The sequence below is a fragment of the Hydractinia symbiolongicarpus genome, chromosome 8, assembly GCF_029227915.1.
Source record: "Hydractinia symbiolongicarpus strain clone_291-10 chromosome 8, HSymV2.1, whole genome shotgun sequence".
NCBI classification, from domain to species: domain Eukaryota; kingdom Metazoa; phylum Cnidaria; class Hydrozoa; order Anthoathecata; family Hydractiniidae; genus Hydractinia; species Hydractinia symbiolongicarpus.
Window position 1 is genome coordinate 18,941,070 of NC_079882.1, and position 25,574 is coordinate 18,966,643.

At 34.4% G+C, this 25,574-nt stretch overlaps 3 protein-coding genes across 3 annotated transcripts; 1 reads left to right on the forward strand and 2 right to left on the reverse strand.

Moving 5' to 3' along the window:
- The first annotated feature begins 3,739 nt into the window (after positions 1-3,739).
- LOC130655226 (protein Wnt-2b-A-like) lies at positions 3,740-9,131 on the forward strand. Its single transcript, XM_057457958.1, has 5 exons — positions 3,740-4,171; positions 7,072-7,313; positions 7,427-7,695; positions 8,028-8,387; positions 8,532-9,131. The coding sequence occupies exons 1-5, from the start codon at positions 4,098-4,100 to the stop codon at positions 8,784-8,786; spliced, it is 1,200 nt and encodes a 399-aa protein (XP_057313941.1). The 5' UTR covers positions 3,740-4,097; the 3' UTR covers positions 8,787-9,131.
- A 5,062-nt stretch (positions 9,132-14,193) lies between these two features.
- On the reverse strand, positions 14,194-19,133 carry LOC130653811 (uncharacterized). Its single transcript, XM_057456319.1, has 6 exons — positions 19,077-19,133; positions 18,925-18,994; positions 18,356-18,526; positions 17,741-18,063; positions 17,237-17,420; positions 14,194-14,566 (listed from the first exon to the last, which is right to left on the reverse strand). Exons 1-6 carry the CDS (start codon positions 19,131-19,133, stop codon positions 14,235-14,237), a joined length of 1,137 nt encoding a protein of 378 aa, XP_057312302.1. The 3' UTR covers positions 14,194-14,234.
- Positions 19,134-19,149: 16 nt separating this feature from the next.
- Positions 19,150-25,479, reverse strand: LOC130653813 (uncharacterized). The gene is made up of 6 exons (XM_057456320.1): positions 25,471-25,479; positions 25,026-25,390; positions 24,600-24,817; positions 23,987-24,175; positions 20,317-20,393; positions 19,150-19,914 (listed from the first exon to the last, which is right to left on the reverse strand). Exons 1-6 carry the CDS (start codon positions 25,477-25,479, stop codon positions 19,165-19,167), a joined length of 1,608 nt encoding a protein of 535 aa, XP_057312303.1. The 3' UTR covers positions 19,150-19,164.
- Between the last annotated feature and the right edge of the window lie 95 nt (positions 25,480-25,574).

The window sequence follows — 25,574 nt, forward strand, 5'->3', positions numbered from 1 at the left end:
CCCCTGTCCGGTAACCTTGTCCCCAGTTTCTTTTAAATTTTTTAATCCGAGTGAAAACTACTTGTTAAGCTTCTACCTAAATGATATGTAGGGGACAACATACATGCCGCATCACGCAACCATCAATGCTTAAAAAGTCTTGAGATAGATCAAGTGTATTTTAGTACCATAGACCTGGTCCTTGTTAGCTGCGCTAGGTAAGCAGCGCCATTTGTCGTGTTAGTCTACACTTCTTTTTCATAAGAAACATTTTACAAGCAACACGAGACTCAAATCTTTCAAAAAGCAACAGACAAACAATAACCTAGCCTAAAGTAGATGCATCTTCCTCCAAATGTTGTATAAAAGAACAAAAGCAGAAATTATAAAAAAAACAATAGTTTCCCAGACATATTCTGCTTTAAAAGTTATGTAAGTTCCATAAAAAAAACGCGATTAAACTGGATTTTAATTTCGATTGGCTCTAGCCACGTTCCAGATAGCTAGTTAACGAGCAACAACTAACAGTTGAGCCTGTGAAATGAAGAAAATTAAGCAACCTTGAGCCTCAGTTAAAATACCATTCATATCCGAAGAAAAAAGGGTCAAGAAGTTATATTGTAATCGGATTAAATGAAATCAAATTGACTTGCACGGTCATAGAAACTGAAACCGCAAAAATTATCAACGGTCTTTGTTGTTCCTTACTATCACCTTTTAACCATGCTATGTCATTGAAGGGAAAGCAAACTGGTAAATAATTTTGCTTACGTAATGTTAACGTGTTTCTAATTGTCTGCGTTTGACCCATCAGCATGTGTTTCGTTGCTTTGTAAAAATGACAATGCTCTTGCATTAATGCTAAAACGCATGTATGCTTGCTTTGTTCACACGATTTTTTCCGTACGCACCATCTTCTATGCCACGTTCGGCTAAATTTGAATAAAAATTATGCTTAAAATATAAGTAACAACCCAAGCTTAATTGAAGCCCAAGGTTAAATTATTAAGAAAAATTACTAATCATACACTATATTATTGTCCCTTTGTCCTGACGTTCTGTTTAACCCCTACGCCATAAGTGAGTGATCCCCAGTTACCCATAACTTGTGATCACAGACCCATATGAAAAAGAATTTAAATTTTAGCAAGCAGTACTCACGTTCACCAACGATAAGGTACCAGGTGTCTAGAAATAGGGTTCAAAGACGAAAAATTGTCGGTGAACATAACCTTGAATATTTCGAGTTTTGTGAAAAAAGTTTAACGGTTAACTTTAAGGTTTTTGCGCCACTCGAAACATATAATGATATTTGGTTTGCGTTGTAATTTTCTATGATGATTCAATAGCCATTTTTATTTCTTTGTACTTGAAGATATTTTTCACTTAGTGTTTTAGTAAAGCTAAGGTATGCTTACTTTCACATCTCTAACAATGCAAGAGGAATAAAGAACTCATGGAATTAAAATAAGATTAAAAACAGATTGTCTGGTAAATAATGTGATTAATCCTGCTTCTGTACTTCCCGTGATAATGCTTTTTTTAAACTACTTGGATAATCTGACGATTTGTTCTGCTGAGTTTAAGTGACATTTGCCATGTAATAGGTCAACAAAATAATTTCGAAATTTCACAGGTTTTTTGCGAGAGAAAGAAATAGTCTGTCAAATTCTATGATACATCGCGAAATGAATCACATTTTCATCTTGTGTCAAAGAATCTTCTAAACTCTTTATGAAATAAGCTAAATCAAAGCAACGACGTTCAAACCTTCTTGATTAAAGACTTCTAAAGCTTGGTGTCCATCTACGTTAAAAATAGCGATGACTACAAGTGCACACATTCGATATAAAATAGGTTGCAAGATTGTTAGTCCATCGCCTTAATTTTTTCGCGATTGTCAATGAACATTTTTCATTCTTATCGCAAAATTTATTTTCGTGAAAACATTTTTTTTATCATTGAAAGAATACCGATGATATTTTTTCAAACTTTCATTTTTATAAAAAGATATATTGTAAAAAAATCTAAACTCGCTTAACAATGCTTAACAAACAACCAGATTGGTCGTTTTTTACCTTCTGGCTACTGCTGTTCCTATCGGGATCGTGTAAACAGGTGCGTTTCACCCGTTTAAATAAATGAAAAAAATGTCAGTTTATACTGTTTCGTTTAAATTGATCAGGAAATTCCGCCAACAAAAATTGAATGGCATGCGTGTTGAAATAAAACATTGGACGAAGCATGAGCAACCTTGCTGAGAATAAAAGTTTAGCAGAAAAAGTAAAAAAAAAAAAAACTTGTTTGTATGAGGGAACAGTGTTTTTAAAAGTAAGATGAAGAAGGAGAATTCTTGGATGTTGTTAAGAATTGTTGACCAAGAGAGAAGTGTGCTAGTAGAATTAAAATCCAGTTAGTGGGCTGTTGTAGAGTTCTTGTAATGCAACAGAATGCAGACTCAAATTGTATTTACCGAAGTAAAATAATGATAAAGCTAATACGTCTTCAATATATGAATGTAATCCTGCAATTATAATCATAATTTTACCATGTGTTTCAGTTGTATTGTTGTGTAATGGAAAATCTTCTTTTCAGTTTTATCGTGGTTGGCTGTTCCTAAGGAGAGATCGTTTAGACACGTGAAAAATGATGAGATTTGTCATATTAGTATGAATGTCTTTGTCTCAAAAAATACTATTTTTCTCAGCAATCTAAGAATCCTCGTTAAATCCTCGCTAAAAAGGAAAAGATGTACCTCCGAGCCCGACAATATTGCAAAATTTACATGAAACGCTAGGAGAGATATCTGCGTCGCAGGGTCGTGAAAAGGAAATGTATTAGTCACATTGAATGTGAAATTTTCACTTCAAAAGAAAAGTCAGGAAGTCAGTAATATCCTTTAATAAAAAGTAAAAAGCATTGTTACTGACAGTTTCCGCTTGAGAACGAGGTTTTCGTAATATATTGATGGATTCCACGCGACCACAAGGATTAGCGTTTGTCATAATTTGAATACGGACTGTTAACTCATCCATCGTCGTTGTGTGATAAAGAGCGCAGCCGAAACCATCGGAAGCCACAAACGTACTGAGCGTTAACTCCCCCGGACGAATAATACATTCACCATGGCAACAGGTCATGTATGATTATTATTTGATATACAAACTTCGAACACAATTAATTTAAGTAGGTGATAAAAGTGCTGAAAAAAGGGTTTGGTAACGAAACTGTTCAACGTAAAACCTATAAAAACACGGTTATCAAATCTTTTATTGATGGCTAGAAAATAGACAGAGCTGCCGTCATTGTCTTAAATGAGAAGTTATGTTTGCCTCGGGATAACCGATATAATTGGCTTTTAATGAGTTTAGTAATAAACTGTAAAAGACAAATCAATCAAGTCTTTATAAGCATGGCCACATTTCTAAATGTTTAATATCACTGAAATTTCTTTCATCGAAGACATCGCGCGGAATACGTTTGATGTTTTCTCGGGTGTATTGTACAATATAATTAGTAGGAATTCGTACCATCTGAATATGCACCCCTTGGAGAGAGTTGGGATCATTTGTCATCGGTGAGATAAAACGATCCGGGGTAAATATGTGTCATGATGTAATGATTCCTTAGGGATTGTCAACATGATGAAGAATTTTTCTATTCGGTATTTTTTTCGTCCAGATGTAAAGCTGCTAGTTGTAATGATGGAAAGGGAACATGAAGTCGTATATTGAATATCGAGATAACGACAGTGTTTTGAACTGACTGGGTTGCGATATGTATTTAGATGTGCGTGCTTTTGTCGGAAAAAATCGCATACTAGCATGTAGTGTTGGTTGTTATTTAGCGTGCCTGAAATAGTTTCATTGGGAGTGCTTCCTTGAGAAAAAATTTTTTTATATAAGGAAACTTCCGAGATTTTTAAATAACTTGAAATTTTTTGTTATTATGCATGTATGTTTTCTGTTTTTCTAACAGTCAATGACATGTCAAAAATGTGTTACATATACGATACATTGTGACACAATTTTTATCAATGTTAAACTTTTCGTCTTGTATGTTGTAGACAAAAATACTAACAAGAGGAAATCAATTTATTATAATTAATTTCAACAAAGATGAAAGCATTTGGCAGTGGACATTCTCTTATCGTCTTCTTAACGCTTATTCATCAAGTGACGACGAGTTGGTGGTAGGTCCATTTTTAACAATTTTATTTGTTTGTTTATTTTTTGCTCTTCTATGACATTATAATACACTTTTTTATAAAAAAATATTTTTCGGAAGTTTAGAGTTATCGCAGTGCTTCTAGAATAAATGTTCATATAATTTTACTTTCCTGAAAAACTTTGTTGTGCTTTAGTTGAGACATAACAATAGTCGTCATGTAGGATATACATATTTTGAATATCAATGTCATATTTTGATATAAATTTGATTCCGTATTAAGTAAAAGCAGAAAAAAAGGCGGTCTTAGCCTTACTTCATGCTAGGGAAGGCGGTTTACTACAAAATACATTGAAAAGTCACCTGCTGTGACTATGCAGTACAGACGTTTAATCAGTCTTGTGCAGCTCAAAGCATGATATCATAAACTTCACAGCAAGACGTTTTATGGTTTCACATACTAGAATTAATATCAGCGTTTCTTTGTTCTTTACATGTTATTATAAAATTTAGTGAATAGATGGAAATAAACATTGTGGGAAAATTTGTTTCAATTTGTCGGTTTATCCATCCGATATTTTTATTTACATTCCATTAGAGTGATTGTTTGCTTGTGTTGATGTACATAAACAAAGGGCGCAAAGCGATTCGTACGTTAGAAAAAGAAAACAGTTTTTATAGTAGGAATATGCTAAGTGCTAAAATAGATGTCTTATTTGTATCTTGTGAACTCTCCTTGCCATATCAAGCGAATTTCAAAAGACTTAATGCGAGTTTCTTTTTTTTATCCGATAGGTTGCCCGGAAATATTTTTATGAGAGCGATGGGTCTTGTTGAAGATCTCTCAAAAATTAGAGTACAATGAAAAATGCAAATACCACAAAAAAGCACATAAAAAGCAGTAATATATCCCTTCCTAAATAAAGAAAAATCATGATTTGACATCAATCGGAAAAGTTTGAAATTTACAGTCTCACGAAATAAATTCCATAACAGAACAATACAGTAACTTTCTTGTTTACTCAGCTGTTTTTTTGAGAATATGAAAAGTCATTTACTAATTAAGCGAGCCGAAAAAAAAAAAACTTTTTTTATGTCAAACTTATGTCTTTCATTAAAACAAATTTGTAAAACTCTTTGTATACGCATCATTTACTTGTAATTATCTTTGACGGTCTGTTTTATGAGTTCAGTAAAAAAGAAAATAGTCAACCTCGTCAGAAAACTTAATTAGCTATATACATTAAAAAAATTCATGACCAAAACATTTTGTTGATTCTTGATGGCTTTTAAAAAAGGAAAATGGAACGTTTAATGATGTGTAGTTAACCAAATGTAAGAAATGACAAAAACTGGTAGTTCTACTTTGTGCCTGTAAACAAAACGCGTAAAACGGTAAAACACAAAAACGTGACAAAAACTCGGGTTGTCTCAATGCATCTAGATCAGCCGGAAATATAATTGCCCTAAAAATTGTCCCTAGGTGATTTTTGAAAACTGCCAAGGTTCTTAAAATCTTAGCATTCCAAAATATTAATATTGCTACAACGTAATGTGATTTTTGGCGAGAAGCCAAATTAAAAAAGATGTAAAAAATTGACCTATTTGAATTCTGCATTCTTGTAACACGGTCTTCTTCAATCGGTATTTCATTTTCTTTGTTAGTTTTCTTAAATAAAAAACGTCTGTTAAAAAAAATAGCTAAAGGAGGTCTTTACTTCCGAATCTTCGCAAAATTCCTACATTGAAAAAAAAAACAATTCCAAAAAAAGCTTTTGTATAATTTCATTCATACTGATGAAAAGGAAATTGTCAGGAAACCGGTCGTAAAACATTCTATACTTAAAATTGTCACTCCGCGGTCAACAATCTCTGCATATAGTTAACCCTGTTAAACCAACACGCGCCCATTTGCTATCATACAGAAATGAAATAGGCAAAATGTAACTCTAAGATGAAAAATCTAAAGAAATATGAAACACTTTGGCATTTCATTTTAATTGATTTAATTATAACACTAATTATTTCTTTATTTCCTTCTTAATTGTTATTTTTTAAACCGTATATACATAAGGGTTGGACCAGCAATTATATCTTCTGACCGCGGTGCCTTTTTTTAAAACAATTTAGTCCCTGATTAGTTTTATGACGTAAAAGACGGATGTATCATTCGAAACAAAAAAACCAAAGTCGATGTTATCTTGCCAATGGCATGCAGGGAACGTTAGGAACTATTTTATTTTAACAACGGCGTCATTTCAGATAAATGTAACACATTTAAACATATCCTGAGGAATTACGAAGCAAACACAAGCCGCTAAATGTTTACTCATTACCAAGGTATAAAAATAATACAAGTAAACTGTTTGTGGTTGGAACAGCGATTTCGATATTAAACTTAATGTTAACCTTTTAATAGGATTGAAAAAAATGCATAACAAAAGCAGAACGACAAAATTTAATCTTGTGTGATACGCACAGCCCACAAAATAGTTTAAGGAATAACCTAAATTTCTACGACTTTTTTATCAACCATGTTTTCCTCGTTTAATTGCACAAATTAAAAAAAACTATGAACGATATGCCACGCCGTTCGCGTCAAGGGAAAATCTTTATTTTACCACTGGTACAATGGCAATAATTTTTTTGCAAAAATGCCAGAAAAGCGTTAACCACCAGTGGGTCTCATTTGATTAAAGCTGTAAAAGAAATTAAAAAGAATTGGTTTTGTTTGCATTAACATTTACTTGTGTTGCTTTATGAGTCTTTGGCATTGCATATTTTTATTTTTTATTTTCTCATAATTTCCTATGCTGCCTTTTAAGATGTCAAACTCAACTTAAAATTCTGTGGACTGTGTGTTCACCATTCACTTTAGTTAAACTGGACTACGTAAAACTGTATGGTCACACGTCTTTCTTTTAGGCTTCAAAGTTTAAGTTCACAAGTGATATCCATTGGGTCGATGGGCAGTTGCAACAATATAGCAGGTTTAGTGAAAGAACAGAAAGTATTATGCAGAAAGTATCCATCACTAATGAGAGTTGTGGCAAATGGTGCCCATCTTGGTTTATCAGAATGTCAACATCAGTTCTCTACTTCAAAATGGAATTGTTCTCATGTTGATCCAAGACAGAAAGGACTGCTCGGTTTATTGACCAGTCAAGGTACGATGCTACTTCGTAGGCTGCTACAGATATTAATAAAGGTCACTTTTCTTTAAATATAAAATTATATGTTTCCATACAAAACTTTTATAAATGTTCTCGCTTTTTTATAGCCAATAGGGAAGCTGCATTTTTCCAAGCCATAACATCAGCTGGAGTTGTAGTTAAGGTCACTCAAGCATGCAATTCTGACAAATACCATCGAGCCTGCACTTGCGACTACAAAAATGCTGGACGGAAAGGGAAAGATTTTCAATGGAACAGCTGCAACGATAATGTCAAGTTTGGCATGACATTTACGCAGAAATTTCTTGATGCACGTGAAATTGGAAATGATGCAAGGGTACTCATGAACAAACAAAACAATCTAGCTGGAAGACTGGTAAGTGATTATAGTTAAAAGACTCTCTACCCCTAAGTTGAATTAGCAATGCTTACGCAGTTTCTGTGACATTTAATAGACCTCACATTAAGTTTAATTTTCTGATTTTGTTTTTAAGAAAAGAGAAAAGTGTAAACAAGTTTTAAATACCTAACAAATTATACAGTTAAAACCACACATAGACAATGCGGCGATAACAATAATTAAATATTTCAAAACTAACTTAAAAAGGCGTACCCGAGACACAGAAGTTGTTATGGAAGTGTCCAGTCTTTCTATCATTTATCGTCCTATTTTTGCAGCTTTTAAAACAACGATGATTTTCTTCTTAGGCTGTAAAGGAAAACGTCAAATTGGAATGCACGTGTCATGGCGTTTCTGGTTCATGCAATGTCAAGACATGTCGCTACACCTTATCAGAGTTTTACCGCGTCGGAGATCATCTGCATAACGCTTATGAGAGTGCTGTTGCTGCGGTGTTGGACCAAACCCAGAACAGCTTAGTGCCGAAAATTTCTGCCGAGAAAATAAGAAAGCGGAATTTAGTTTTCCTTGAATTATCGCCTGATTATTGTGTTAAAGATTTGAAAGAAGGTACTCTTGGAGTTGCGGGAAGAAGGTGCAATAAAACATCACCAGGGACGGATGGATGCGAGATTATGTGCTGTGGAATGGGATTTCACACTAAGAAGGTAAGATAACCAAATAAGGTATTTTTCCTCGATTGGTTATGCTTTTTTGCAATCCTTTACAAAAAGGTCGGCGTGTAGATGTTCGATAAGGTATTTAACATAATTAACAACGTTTAGATAATTCTCTTTTTCTTTTTCCTCAAGGTTTGGGTTGAAAGTAATTGCAACTGTTCGTTCATTTGGTGTTGCAAGGTAAAATGTCAAACGTGTCGCCAAGAAGTGAAACAGCATTTCTGCAGAAGTAAAAAAAGAAGGCGGAAGTTCCGCAACCAACAAAACGACGAGCCGAGAGAAAAAAATTTAGTCAATAGTATTACCGAAGAGGGCAAGCTGATACAAAGGGATCAGCCACAAAAACTTAATGTTGACCTTATTGACGACAACTACAAAAAGACATAAAATAAATACATCAGGCTAGTTTTGTCACGGTTGGTCAGTTACACTGAAACTTGGTGTGCTTTACCACAAACCAGAAAGCTTAAGCGGCTAATTCATGGAAAGTAAAGAAATGACTGCTAAATCAAATTAGACGTCGTTTCTATTAAATGATGTTGGACGCCACCTACTACGTTTTGTAGGAATTCTGTGACGTTCAACTGGTTGACGCTCAGAAAATCGACATATGAACAACTTCTACGATACATATTGTGTACAGATTTTTAAAGTTTTATATTGTAAATATGATAGGATGCCATATATGTATATACTTCGACTGCAACAACAAAATATTCTATTTCAGCTGTATATGTGCTTGTCTTATTTGTTTCTATTCTTTATGAGTTCACCAAGGATGGCTGACACTTTTTCGTACTTGAACTTTAGCTATTTTAAAACCGAGCTGCGTAATCAAGAGTTGAAGATAATTCAGTTCTACTGCTAAGCGAGATGTCAGTGTTTGGTTAAGGTCGCAAAATTTCGTGGCTTACCAGTTTTTACCAGTGATAATTGGCCGAACGCATGATATAAATTGTAAAATAGCTTTATAATTTAAACGGGTGTGACCACAATGAGGCAGGTAATTAAGGCACAAATTTTGAAAAATGGCAGCGTGTTAGCGGTAAACAAAACGTGGCGTATAAACAGAACATATTTATCAAAAAAGAACAGAGAACGGCATTTAGTTTATTGTAAGTTATGCAAAAAAGACAGAATATATATATTGGTTACATAAAGGAAACAGTGAATTAGCTTTCCAAAATATGAGGTGCCAAGTGGTTAAGATAAGATCTAGATAGTTCGTGTTTGGTACCATTGGGTAGCCAGATTCAATCTTCTCTAGAACAAGGGTGCATTTTTCATAACAATCTACTTCCCAGGAGTTATGGCGGGCTCGTTTTTTCACCGCTTAAGTACGTGTTTCAATGTTGTTTTATTTTATAGGCGCTAGGAAACCCATTTTTGGAAAGAACAGTTATTTTTTCTTAAAAGTTAAAATATCGCGCTAAGAATTTAAAATACGGATTTTGAAAGTCTTACAAAATTGCTGCACACTTCCAATTCGTTGAATGTCGTATATTTCATCATACTACTTTGGGCACGTTTGCCATTAGCAAAAAAGATAATTGGCTATCCCAATTTGCGTTTTTCTTCTTAATTTTTTTTAATTTCAACCAATTTTCTGGACAATGCCACGTTCCGTTCAACATATTTAACGTTTCATTTAAACCGCAAGCATACACAAGGCATAAAAACCTATTATTAAAATAAATTCTTGCACGCACGAGCAAGAGAATCGCGAAGTCATTGCTATTTCCTTAGACTGGTGTCTGTTTATGCGAAGAGTCTTCAATAAGTAAAAAAAACAAAAACAAATACCTCGTTTAAGTTAAACAAAAGCAATAAACTAAAAAACTCTATTGTTCAAAAGTTATCAGTTTATGTACGATTTTAATTATTGGTTTTATTTCTTTGTTCACGCATTATGAAATTTATCATCTATCAATATAAATGATACACCTAAAAATAAAATTTTTAACATTAAACCCCCTTAAAAAGTCCACGAATTTAACAAACGCCTAAGGTTTAATGAAGAAGGTAGACTTTAAAACGCAACATCGAAGTTTGCGCGAAAGGGGGGATGCTTGGATCTATAAAATTGTAATGTAGTGAACATTTTGTTTTGATCGTGTCATTATTTGTAAGCTATCCTTGGTTTTTTATTAGCTATATCCAGGGGAGGCTATAATGTATTATTCCTTGATTTTCGAAAACAGAATTTTTTAAGGTTTTGGTAAGTCGCAGTTGGCATAAGCATTGGTGTTTTTATTAATTTTTCTACTTAATTCAATGCTGGGAGAGTGCTGATGATGCATCCTTCGCTGTATCATCTGCACTGTTAATACCGGCCCCGTTTTCATAACGAAGTTGGTTATGATTTTTAAGAATTTGTTTTTTATATTCTATTTTAAAAAAAGCTGTAGCATACCTAAGGAATAAATACACAAATGTACAAAAGGATCTATTGTCAACAAAGAGAATGCAGATACGTGGTCAAATGCTGTAGGTTGTGAAGGCGTGCGAAGGCGTTATATAATCCGATATTATGCAGAAAGAAAAAATTAGGTTAATATCACGGAAATATAAAATAATCCCCTATTAAAAAATACACGAGTGAAATGACACCTAATTACGAACTGACGACACATAATAAAACGGCTTCTTATAAAAAATAGCTTTTTTTAAACGGTTGATTATCTGTGATATATTACATGACAATTAATTAAGCGCCGTATACGTTTCAAGTAATTATTTTTGCTATTTATACCTTTATGAATGCATTTCTTTATTAGCGCTAACAAACTAAAGAAGACATTGACAATCTCGTAAAACATGGAAAAAGTGAACTATAAATACATCTTACGTCATTAATATTGCACTGTATGCATGCTAAAATTAATTAGTACAACCGTTATAAGCGTACCCGACTCTGTGTAGGTAAAATATCTTTACCGTAATCAACCTAAGATTCAATTTGACTTAGCACAAAATGATGTTATTAAATCGTTAACGCTTATGGAAAGAAGCAAAATCACATTTTTTTAGGAATGTATCGATTGAATGTACAATTTTGACTATGGGCTCGAATCCGAGAAAACAGGACACAGGGTGACTGTTTATTAAAAGTCACGTTTATAATAACAACATCACTAACAACAACATTATCACCACCACCACCACCACCAACAACAACAACAACAATAACAAAAACAAAAACAACATCACCACCAACAACAACTACAACAACAACAACAACAATAATAACAATAACAACAACAATAACAACAAATATAAAAACATATAAGAATTATAACGACTGCTAATTAGCAACTATTAACGGCGACAAACAAACAAATTAAGTTTTTTATGAGGGTAATATACACACTGCAAAAACATCCGAAAAAATTAATTTGTTTTCATCACTTTGTTGCGATAGGTAACATAGCACAGAAATTCCTGTTCGTAAATGCCTTTCTCGAGTGAGTCATGTATATTGTTTGAATTTTAAAAATTGTGGATTAAGATTTTCTTGGGCTGAAAGTATCCTAAAATCGCTAATAATAAAGAACGATCTAAAAAGGACCGGAATCTTAAGGACGATAAGGTACACCAACACCCAATTAAGTTAAAGTCATCCTGGATCAAGACTGTTGTTTTAAAAGCAGGGTGCAATTCCTATCCTCACTACCAACGCTTTCTCTAAAACATTTTCTTGCCAATTGCGGTAAACAGAGATCTTAAGTTCCGCACTGGCAAACCTCTGTACCCCATCAATTTACAAGACGTAATCAGCCAACTCGAATCGCACGCCCCACAGAAACTAATATTTCCATTGCTTTTTTTTTCAGGTAAGTCCAAACAACTTAACGTTTAAAAGAAAATAAAAAATATAAATTAACACTAATCTTCACTGGTGGGCATGTGCAGATTCAAAGGTATCCTTTAAAAAAATAACGTGTATAAGTTATGTGTTAGCTCTATCTAAAGATTTTTTTTTAATTTCCTTTTGCGCGCTTTCTGAAAATTATAATTTATTATCTTTAGAAATAAAATATGCTATGACATCTTCTTATTATAAAATGTTTTTCAATGATAATATTCTTTTTTAATTTCAGACAGCGCATGACAGTTTGATAAATCTGTATTTCCTGAAAACCATCATCAGTAACATCTAGTAAAAAAATATTGTTGTGATTTTCAATTCAATTATTTCACTAGAGAGAGTACCAGAATTGAAATATGGGTAGGCCTATCACACACAAAGAAAAAAGCTCCCATAACGAGTTTGTTTAATACATTAAGTATTTAGGCAAAATTAAGTCACTGTTTACACTAGCTGTTAAAACTTCGAACTGAATAACATATCCCGTAATATCATTGCATTAAACATTCCGCGACTAGGTTCATCTTAATGATATTTAGAAAGAGGATGAGCCACGTGACTTGAAGGAAACGTTAAGATTTTATTTGATAGGTAAAAATTTATAAATTGAATATTAACTTATGAAAGTATATTTTAAATTTTGCATGATAATTTTAATTTAGCGTTGTAATGCAACAAGATGGGAAATCAGTCGACATATTGCTACACTATTCTACCATCTATATGGGCACTCCATTCCCAAGCAGTCATGTTATGTAAAAAAATCTTTCCTGGGCTTCAAAGAATATGGAACAACTTAGAAACCACTGAACATTTTCTCAGTTAGCGACTTTTTGCTACAGACATGTTAGGGACTGCCCATTATACACTAGGGGTTTGTTCTCTCTCCCTATTTGGACAATACCCAGAAATAATTAGAGAACTTCCAAGCAATAGAAACGAGCAATACTAGCCAAGACCGTTAATAACTTCAAAGAATGATCTGACAAGTATTGATAAATCACTTTAGAATGATTTCATTAATTGAAATGCAACAAAATTTGACCGGCTTAACCAAACCCGCAAAATGAATTTCCGAAAGCAAGTTTGCCAATTATCTCTTTGGTGTAACTCTTTAAATTATGAAACAAACAAATACATTTGAACACATTTGAACTCAATTAAGGTTTGTAAATGTTATAGTAGCAAATCACTTAAGCGGATAAGGAAATCCGGTGATAACAAATATGTTTTTGTATAGTGTTTTTACTGCTTAGAAATATCATTTTGTCCCACTTCACGTGTGTCAGCATATTTTATGAATTTGATTGCATCCAAGGTATACAGGTTAAGGGGTATCGGATTTCCGGTTTGTGTTTACGTTGAACAGACAATAACAACAACATTAACATCGCACTAAAAATGTGTTCCCCACGTTTTTAAAGAAATGAATACCCAGTTCATGTTGTCATTTGTCACTCGTAAGGATCCCCAGCGGTTCGCTCGCTAGTTTATTCGTTCCTATAATTATAGTTGAAGTTGCTTATATAGGACCTCTGTGTGTCTTGTTTTTCGCATTATTAATTTCCTTTGGTGTCTCTGCTATAGATTATTTTCAAATTAAATTTTCACGCGGTTCCCAAAATATGGTCAGCTATAACAAGTACCTTTTTATTAGAGTTTAAGATTGATTCGGCCGTTTTCATGAGTATAAGGTGTCAGCTATATGGTGTGTTCCCTAAGTTCAATTGTAGAAGTCCTGATTTCTAGGTGGAGACGCTTATTTTAACTTGAAAAAAGACACTCACTGAATAACTTACCTTAAAAAAAAAATCATACATGTTGGAGTCCGTAAAAATAAAATCTGGTTTTGTGCGATAAAGTATGTGAGTAGAAAACCTATTTTGCAGAGCGTTATTTGGTAAATATAAATAATAACATCAGGAATAAATAGAAAATAAGGTTGTTTTATAGGATGATAGTTCTCTCTACAAAGGTAATAGTGTGTGTAGACTTATCGACATTTTCGTATCCTTACCAACTGCTTCAATTGCAGGTAGGACAGTATGATTATTGAGCATTCCACTTGGACGACAACTGATAGGTGTGTTGTTCAACCTCCGCTTCCAAATGAAAGGTAAACGTGGAGTCACCTGATTCTTTTCCTGCTTCTTTACTGCAACTTTAGCTGGTTTATTAACGGGTTTGTTTTGATGAGCAGATCTGCAATATTCGTTTGTATCCATGTCATAACGGGGAGTGTATGTGGTCCAATGGAATTGAATTAAGCCGTATTTGGTGTGTCCATTTTGTTTGAAAACTATAAAAGCAGAATATAATGTTGCAAGCGATCACTAGTATGGAGAAGTGGGAAATGAAAAAAAAAAGAATGCTTAAAAACCTTCAGAGGTGATTTTAATTTGATACAAACGATTATGCTTGATAAAATCCATGGAAAAATACACTTAGCAGGTCTATCTTTTTTAACAGGTCTATCTTTTTTGAATTTTTATGACGTCACCAATGACCCCGGTGATACACAAAGAAATGTTTTCACAATTTTGTGTAGAGTTTGAATATTGAACAAAATAATGTATAGGATCGCGTGGTTTTGAATAGCGATTAAGGGGATACTACAGTTTAAAAAGGTTTGTTGATGTCAGCAAAGTTCCACCAAATTACAGAAGCAATTTTTTGAAACTTTTATACCCGTCACCTCTATTGTATAGAGTTTGAATACCGATCAAAATAATGTATAGGATTATGTCCTTTTGACTAACGATTGAATGGATATTGATGTTTAAATTCTTTTTTGAACGGGGCGGGTTAAGGCATATTTGAGAAATTGACCTAAGTTTGGTCCCAGGGGGTCCCTAGTTACCCACGAGGGAGATGACGTCAGTTATTACCACCCGTTTCCAAGTTGTTTGACCTCTAAGTTATAACCACAATGCAATGAGTTTGCTGATCTTCTTTTAATGTATTGGTGCTTATCTGCCATATTTACGTAGTTAACATTGTGACCTTGCCGCTTAACAAATAAGACGAAAAAACATCCTGCTTGTAAGCATTACACACAGACTTTACTGAAGGCGACGTAGCATAATTAACCCACAACTAAATTGATGCACATTCACTTTAATTTATCATGAACATTCACCTAAATTTTATAGCACACAAACAGTATTCTGCAAAACTCTCCTACGCAAAGATATGGATATTCCGGTCCAGTGTTTAAACAGGTTTTTTCCGTACGATACGATGCAAACCCTTGTGCAGTGTTAAGCCAGATTTCCACTTTGTAATACAACGTATCGAACCGTAACGTAACATATGATGATATATTGTAACATGACATATTATGATTTTACACGTATTGACACATATCGATCAAAAGATCAAGCTTGTCCTATGAGATCAAATGATTTCAGTACGATACGCGTATTATTTTTTTAAGTGAAAATTCGGCTTGATGTTTAACCGGTTGCATAATTTTCGTATGTCTAATCTGCTCTAATCCAATTCAAACAAAAATATAGGCAAGAAAGTGGCGGAAGTAAATTTAAAATTGCAGGATAAGGTAAGATGAATTGTTCATTGTGAATTGGCTAAAGTTGTACTATGATGAAATCAAACTACTCTGTATACTAGGACACAGGGCCTAATCAGAAATACCAGTAGATTTGAGGAACAAATATTCTTTAAAAAATATATCTGGATATTTTTAATTAGTTGGTGGTCATATAAACTCTTACGACAAACAGGAACACGAAATTTACCAGCGTTGAGGCAGCAGGGGGGCTGAAATCGGGTTCCAAAACAAAAAATGTTGTAGATAAAACAATAGCATTGATTTCTGTGTCTAGGCGTTTAAGGACAATTACGTCTCTGCGTGGCTTTTCACGTGACATAATTTGCACGTAGCCCCAAGCATGGAGGTTCTACCGCTCAACCAATTAAAAATATGTAATTAGGCTACTTAACACATCAATTAATTACATCATTCTCCGTCGTGTCATTATTTTCTGATTTGTCAGTCGTATTGAAGGGTGTGGAAGGGCTGGTAATTTAATGGTGGCGCGCAAAAGCATCAATCAGGAAAGCATGATTCATTCTTGTTAACTTCAAAGAAGTATCCATATTAAATGAAATCGAGACACATTAATGCAACGCGTTTATACACACTAAATGTTGACGGAAGTCTATGCACAGACGATCCACGTGCTTAACAAGCGCAATCTGCGAGCTATAATGTGTGTATTAAAATTGCAAATTTTTTGAAAGGTTTTTGCTTTGCAAGTCATTACATGTAATTTTATTTTAACTTATCATCACTGAGAAATCATACACTTGTAATAGGTATTGAACGGCATATCTAAGAGAGTTATACCAGGCGGCGTCTCTGATAGAAAACGTAACGACACAATTAATTTTACTGATCGGGACGTTATATATTAACAATATTGATGCTGTACTGTTTACGAGATTGTATCTTAGGGCTACTAATTTATTAAAATGCTTACGAATTTTTATTCACCAGCGGCCTTAATTAAATGCTGCTTTATTAAGCCAGTCCTTATAAGGAAGTCCCTGGGCTCGCACTCGTAGGGCATTACTCTCTTATTTGCGCTGTAAAATTAACGCCCTTAAGAACAAGTATGAAAACAGTAATCAGATATTAAAGTTTTGTGAAGCTGTTTGTACGATTACGACGTAGTTTGGAAATCAAAATGTGTTTATTCACATCGTTGGCGACTTGCTCAAAGCAACAATCGTCGGCTGCCGTTAAATGAAACTCTTAGGTCGAGGTATAAACACTTAGGACTTTAAAAAGGAATTGTTTTAAATTCCGAGGTTAAAATTTTACGCACGCAGTTAAGTCCTCACGTAGATGATTCTTTTCGATTCAACATGAGGTGCAACTATATACAGGTTTGATTATTCCGGATCTTTTTTGATTCCATTATTACAAAATAAAATTTATAAGTACCTGTTGCGTTCCCATGTCTTTCGGGGATAGCTTTCATACGATTTACTTGTGATTTTTTTACTGTATCTATCTTTGGCAACACTCTTAGTTTGCTGACTATTCTTTCTCCAGCTACACCTGGAACCATGTCTCTTCGCATAGGACTGGGTATTAAGTTCATTCTTATATCACGGGGAGCATGAACCTAAATTAAAGATGCGACAGATCAGTGGAAATATGGATGTTGTTAAAATGAACAGAGTGAAAGAATGGTGGCAGTTGCAAAAACAAATTTTATGGAATGTTTCGAATGATAGAATCCAAGTTTAAAGTACTGCTACGGTAAGAGTTGGTTTCTTTGATAAATAAGATACAGATATGTGCATAGAGAATGGAAAGCGAATCCAATATCGCTTGACTTGCCGGTTACCGAGATAGGAGCTTAGACCTACTTATATGCAGATCTTAAGTCCTTGATTTAACGCGTTCGAGTTTCATTTTTTAATAACACAACAATACAAAAACCTGTTCAATCTCATTCAACATCAACTCCTCTCTCAATGTGTTTACAAGCTGTAAAATTTCTACGTTCGTGACGTCATCCAACTGCTCTTTGTCTTGAAGTACTTTCATTAGCAAGTTGATATCGTTCAGCCCTTCATTTGTGACAATCCCCGATGCTGAGAAGGCTTTCGAATTTCTACGCTTCGATCTAAGTGCGCCCAATGCCGTTGCTAAGACAACCTTTTCCACTGTATGCGTGTCTGTACCTTCGGTAGCCGTACATTTCGTCTTTGCGATGTATTCTGTGGTCTGTATTGTAACTTCCTTTGATGTGTTATTGCTCACTAAACAAGAATAAAATAAACTCGTGGAAATTGAATTTAGGAAAATATGTTTCGAAAGAGGTATGCGCTTCATCTTTTGAGTCTATGTCAAGTTTTACTTCATTTCAATATCTCCCAGTTTTAAAGCAGTGACAGGGCGCTCGTTTACTTTCTCGTAAAAACAAAGATGTGGTTTCAAAAGAGTATTTATTTTCATCATGATGAATCTGACAAAAGTGACAATATCTTTGCAAAGGTGTACTTGTGGGTACAAATGTATTCCGCCAGACCAAAAGCAATGAACGTTTTTTACCTGTACTATTTTTCATTTCTGTGATTGCTTTCAGTCTTAACTTGATATTTTGCGTTTGAATAGCAACCGCAGGTTCAATTACATCTACTTCGCTTTGTATGTCTAACTTGCTATTTTTCTTCACCCGTGTTTGACGTATGTTCGGATTAATAAATTTTAGAATAAAAGGATCTACAAAAAATATACAACACACCAGATAGTAAAATTTTGGTAATATTAACAGCATATTTTGCCATGTAGCTTGGAAAACAGAAATTAATCCCAGGAAATGTTGGACGATCTATGTCCCTTCATTTAAATCCTATCTAAAAAATTATATTCTGAAAAAATACGTTACATGTGGTATGGCATCCTTTGAATAAGAGTTGTTCTGTCCATATTAGATATCAAGTAAGGATCAAACGAAAAAACATTAGGTAGTCAAGACAAACAAAACTTAGCATGCGCAGATACATTTTTCCGTTAAATTTGTTTCTTGAATTTGTCTCAATAACTACTGCCTTCACGAAAAATAAAGAAGAGTGTTTATCATAAAGATGGATATACTCAATAGCTATTTATCACTCTACCTGATCTATCGTGTAAATAATTTTCAAATAAAAGTGGAGCTACCCTTTCCATAACATCTTCAAACTTTTCCTAAAAAAAAGAAAATATTTGTTGGACGCACAAGCACAACAAAAGAAAAGGTTGCAATAACAAAAGTGGTTGGAATCTTTACTCTTAACAGGAAAGATGTAAACCATAGCATTGAAATTCTAGTTATGCTAAGAAACATTCTTATGTGGATTTATAGCCGTCGTTAGGTTTTAACAATTTTTGTGTAATAAAATAAATTTAAAACTTGAAATATTAACCTCTGTACTTGATTTGTATCTGTGAAGAATCATATTGAGATATGTTCTCCAGTCACATGGCAAACTCTTTTCATCACGGAGCTCTTTTTCTCCATAGTTTTGCCCGCTCGTCAACGACGTTTGATGGGATATCGAAGATATATCCTCCGATAACCTCGTTCTCATTGCCTTGTCAGGATGTTCATTATAATACTTTGTGCTACCATACATTTTTGCAGCAAATTGTAAATCAACCTCAGCTGTGTTGGTTGAAGAAGGGTCCACTTTGTTTGTTGTAGTAGGTATTTTAAACGCTGCATTTGTACCAGCAGGTGGTATTGTGGCTTTGCTATACAACTGAAATTTCATTCTTTCATTTTCGTTGTCATTGGAAGGCATTACGTGTTCAATGTTTTCATTGGTGTAAATTGCATCGCGTTTTCTTTCTTTTGTTAGGCTGTCACTTCCACCATCACTATGTTGAGTAGGAGAACTTACGTCTACAATATCACCTGTTTCCAATGCGAAAGCGTTTACTTGCGTTGTATCGTTATAATTAATTTCATCTGCGATATCATCCTTCTGTTGGTTTTGTGAGCTCTCTATATTCACCAAAGATGAGCTTCCACCATAAACTGATAGCTTTATTTCCTCTTCATGCGAACTTTTACCACCGGGTTGTGTTTTTCTTTTAGCCTTTTGATTTTCGTGAATATTAAAGGACTAAAATAATGAATAACAATGAATAACTGGCTTTATACACAACAGTGATTCCCTTTTGAGAGGGTATATTGCGGAGTTTCATACCACGAAGGTTTAGAGACTAGCGAGGCAACTTGTATCGCAGAGTGCTATTAATTGCTTTAGGCTATATCTATCTATCATTATTCTTTTAGCTAGCTGGCTAGCTGAAAATTTAAAATTAACAAAGAGAAAGAAACTTTATTTTTGGTAGATACATCACATTGCTCTTTTCTTAAAACAAATAGCTGCATCTATATATCGTTGAGATCATTGTTATGAACATACATTCATTTGTTTTACATCAGTTGAAAACACCAACGGACGTTTTAGTTTTTATTTTTTTAATTAAGTCACCATAAAATGTAGAAACAGAGGACTTACTGCTTCGGCCGAACTCTTTGAAAATCGCTTTCGTACTTTTTTCGCTGGGTTTGGTCTATTCATTTCATTTAGCCAATCTAAAGAAAAATAATCTATCAATCAAGAGAACGATTGTCAAACAGGCTGCTGCTTCACACTCTGACATCCACTCGAAAGACAGTTAAAGCTTACCTCCCACTTTAAAAAAAGTAATCGAAAATCAACTCAAAATATTGTACTAATAACGAAAAAAAAAATTCTTTTGCACTTATTTTGATTTGTTCACAAGATATTCGTCGTTAAAGTTGTAAAATATTAGCTGAAGAAGAAGCTTCGTGCTAGTCGCCATCTTGTGTCCTGATTGTAAATAAATGCCTTCGCGAGAGGGCTTGTGACGTCAACTCCCGGATGATAATTTCGCTGACTCTGCCGTGGCCCAGCTTTTTATATATACAAAGTGGTTGTTGTTTTGTTTTTCAACATTCGTAACGGGTACTGAAGATTAGTTTGTAACAGGTATATACTGAAGATAAGTAAACACTTGTTTTTTACTTCCCTTTTTAAAACTGGGTTCCCGTGAAAAAGTTGTGGGCTTTCTTAGTTTTGAAGTTTCGGCCAGTAGAAAGTCTACAAAACCTGGCAGTGAATCCGAAAACTTCATTTTATGGCTAGAGTATTGGCAGCGTTAATAATCACGACCATGCGGAAGTAAAAATAGAAAGGAAGTGTGCAAGCTAAAACACAACCCTGGGCTTATTATAATAACAATTCAGGCAACCTCAATCCCAGGGCCTAATGCAAAGACCAGTATACTGAGATTTAGAATTGCCAAAGCCTTTTTTGTCAATGTTGATTAAAACATTCTAGTGATTAAAACTCGACTTTGAAAGCGTATCGACTCTGTTAATGAGTACACGCAGCTCGTTGTTTCTTGCCTGTTAAAAGGCTGGCGAAGTAATGATTTCCAGCGCTACTTCTATTATTCTTATTGCAAAAAGGCATAGCACAAAAACACATTTTATAATTATTAACAAAATTAATCTAGTTGCAATAATTTACTCTTCTTCTTTTTCTCTGAGTTATCGTTTTGCGGCAACATGCTCAGGAAGCCTTTTATTTTTTTGCCATCCAGGAGATGACGTCAAACTGGATTTAATCCGAAAAGAATTTATCACAAAATGGCGACTTTCGAGAAGGAAGCATGCTGTAAACATAAGAAAATGTGGCTTTATGTTAGCTTTATTATTTCGAATTTTACTTAATAAATACAAATTCTCAACATAGTATAAACAGAATAAGATGAACTTTTTTTAAGTGGGAGGAAAGCTTTAAATAGCATTTGAATGAACATGTTAAAATGTTGGCCGCTTTTTGTTTGAAAAAAATATGGCAAAGCAAACCATACAAACATGTTTGCCTGATTTATTGATCGAAAGGTTGTGCAACATGTTGCCCGGTTTTACATCCATCATGGAGGTCTTTATATCGTTTTATTAACATTACGACAAAAAAAAGAAAAAGAGCTTTCTTCCATGAATGTTTGTTGGAGAGAACAATGAACGCAATGTCAATAATATATAAGAATCCCTCCTTAACGTTGCACGGTTGGTAAACATTTTGGAGGATAAACCTCAAAAACCTCGTGGGGCGTCCGCAACCGACACCTAAACGCGGTCGCAAATCGGAAAAACATTTGGGCTAACATAGGTCGCCAACGTTTGTTGGCTAACATGCTATCTCAAATTAGTAGCTGGCAACATGTTGGCAAAAGAGAATACAACAAAAATGTTGGCAAGCATCTGTTACCTTTTTCATGAATGAATCATCTAGAACATCCGCGTTATAGAACATCTCGGTCTCAGTTTTTCAGAATTTATATTCTTACTTAGTCACTGAAACTTTTGAAAACGTTATTTTACAGCCTGAAAAAACGCCATCTGTTGTTTATAATTTTAATTCTGTTGACATAAATTGTCCAATTTATACATCGATTCGTTACACGGATTGAGATGTGAAAAGGGGACAAAAAGTCCATCGACTGATGATGTATTTATACTGCCAATAAAAAATAATTTTTCAGAAAAACTATAGTCTCAGTATATATATGGCTATTGAAAAGAAGTAGCCATGACCTACAAAAAATGTGGGCCGAAGGATCATTTGGGTCAACAAATAATACGTTCCATGTTAAATGTTTCAAAAACTCAGTTTTTGAAACATTTAACATGGAACATTTAACATGGAACATGAAATTTTACCCTTAATCTACTGAAGAAATTAATTACATTTGTGCATTTATATATTGTCGCGCATAAGTTTAAGATCAGCTCCAGGTAAGGACATGACATTACAATTAAAATGTTCTAAAACGATACATTAACTGCCATATTTAGTGCCACACTGTACCTCATTAAAGAGAGAGGTTTATGTATATTCTAGTCGGTAACCCGTGGATAAATCCACGTCTTCGCCTGTCCTTTATTAACTGCATTTCGTGTGTCTCACTACTGCGGTTACCATTTTGCGTGACAGACGGACGTATACGGATATTGTATTATAGACTAGTTGGTAGCCCGCAGATAAATCCACGGCTTCGCCTGTCCTTTATTAAATGAATTTATTTACGATTATGTGAATTATGCACTTAATAATTTGCATAACAAATTATCACGTGGTTAGTAAATTAAAATCGTTCAATCAAGTTTTCAAGTCACACGTCGATAGAAATCTTATGACCCTCCCACCCACCCTATAATTATGTAAACGTAATTTGATAGTATATTATCATTGTCATTTTGTACAACACTTTCTCCTTCTATACTTTCTATTACTTGAAATAAACGCAAACAAATAAAGTTATTTTCGTTTGAATACGTGAATTAGAAAATAACCGCATTTCGTGTGTCTCGTAACTGCGGTTACCATTTTGCGTAACAGACAGACAGACGCATACGGGTGTTATATTATAGTCTAGTCGTTAACCCGTTAAAAAATCCATGGGGTCGCCCGTCATTCATATATTGAATTTCGTGTTTCCGGAACAAAAAGTCAAACAGACGCACGAACAGACAGACGGAATACGACTATTATTAAAGAGACTAGTTGGTAACCCGTGGATAAATTCACGGCTTCACCCGTCCTTTATTAACCGCATTTCGTATGTCTCACTACTGCGGTAACCATTTTGTGTGACAGACAGACAGGCGTATACGGGTATTATAATGTAGACTAGTCGTTGCCCGTGGAAAAATCCACTGGCTCGCCTGTCCATTATATTTACCCGTCGCAACAAAGTGGGTAAAAATATATCGCATTTGATATTCGTGTTTCCGTAACATCATTTTCTAACTCAGCGGGGGGTCTGCGCAGGGACAGACAGACGACGTCTATTATTATAGAAACTAGCTGTACCCCATGGAAAAATCCACGAGGTCGCCCGTCCTTTATATATCGCATTTCGTGTTTCCGTAACAGGACACGCGTCTTTTGCGAACAGACAGACAGACGAAATACGGCTATTATTAAAAGGATAATGTTTTATAAATCAACGAAATCATTCATCGGCCCATAAATCGGCGAATAAATAGGACCTATGCAAGTTATGTCAATCGTGTTAATGTAAAGTGCATTTAGTTTGATGAAAAAAGAAATGCATTAGAATCTTCAAAAACTATGACAGGAGATAACTTACGCGTAATTCTTGCATCTCGCTCGGCGTAATTTGCATAAAATGCGGTCAACCTTTCTCGTAAAGAATCCTTTCGTGCTGTGATGGTTTCTCGAAATTGTTCCAACACTTCTCGGTCATCCGATCTCTGCTCTTCTATTAAAGCTCCATATTGTCTCAGGGAAGAAACTAATGTGTCTGCATTAGTGATACCTAGAAAAAAGGTTAGTACACACCGTTAAGACTTAGCATCCTGAGGAGGTTAGAAATTAGAAGTAGAAATTAGCAAATTGGTTGATAATTTAAAAGAAATATGACCAGATTCAGGAATAACATACGTCCTAGCAGACAAGAAAAAAGTATGAGCGCCTATTTTGCTGGTATAAGACCCCTATTTGGCTGGTATGAGCCGCTATTCTTCTAGTACGGAGCGTTCTATTTTGCTGATATGAGCCTCCTATTTTTCAATAAATTTTGTAATAAATAAGGCAAATTCGTCCCCTCCTTAAACCGTGTACTTTACCAAAAAATAGTGGAGAAGTAGCTAAATCTTTAGAGACCAATAAGACACGTTGTACGCCTTAAGACCTGGTGCGAAAATATGATATTTTAGACCTATGTTACATAATATACGAACCGGCCATTTTATCTATTGCTATCTTCACCTCCTCCCGTACGACTGACACAGGATCATCCAACTTTGATACCAATTTAAGAACCACTTTCTTTCTATTAACGCCCAACGCACATAACACTTTAACAGTGAAATGACGTATTTGCGCGGAAGAATGATCGATTAAAGGAAAAAGAGCTTCTACGATCTTGTCAAAACAACTACCATAAATTCCGCAGACTCTAAAGCAAAGTGATATGAGATTTTAACAGGTTTATTGAGACATAGTAGTTGTAGTGAAGAAAGAAAGGAAATATCTTTTGCAAAATACAAACGTTAATATAAGTTTCATAGTTCACGCCATCCCAGCAATTAGTCTAGTTGTAGTAGTTGTGTATGAGATTGTGTAAACTGCCGATGAAAATAATTTGTTGAGCACAAAATACTGACCGATGAATGTCGACAAAACATGCCAGAATATCTTTAAAAATCATTGGTTCATCAGGATTCATTTGGGATAAAAGTGCATGAACTATTGTGCTGGTGTTAAAGCCGACGCTCTTTGGAAACCATTCGTAATCATAGTACTGATCGTAGGGTGGTGGAATGTTTGCTTTTGTTTTTCTTTTCCTTTCATCTGTTTCTTCTACTTCCTCTTCTTCCTCTTTGATGTTTTCTTTGAATGTAAGAATTTTTTTTGGAGGACGTTTTATAAAATCTTTGCGAATTTTTTGCAGTTTCTCCTGCTCGGATGTTTTATGTGCAATGTTCGTTTCGGTTACTCTGAAAAAAAAAATGAATAAAAAAGCCGATACCTAGCGTTGTAAAATTAGAGAAATATGTTATTAGCATTTTTTCCCCGGTATTTTAAAAGTTGTCATCATTCAAAACACACGCGTACCATATATACTTGATTAAAAAGAAGTTTCCCGCTTTTTTGGCAAATTTGGTTCAGTTCTCCTTTCAATACATCAACCAATTTTAATACTTTATGGTTTG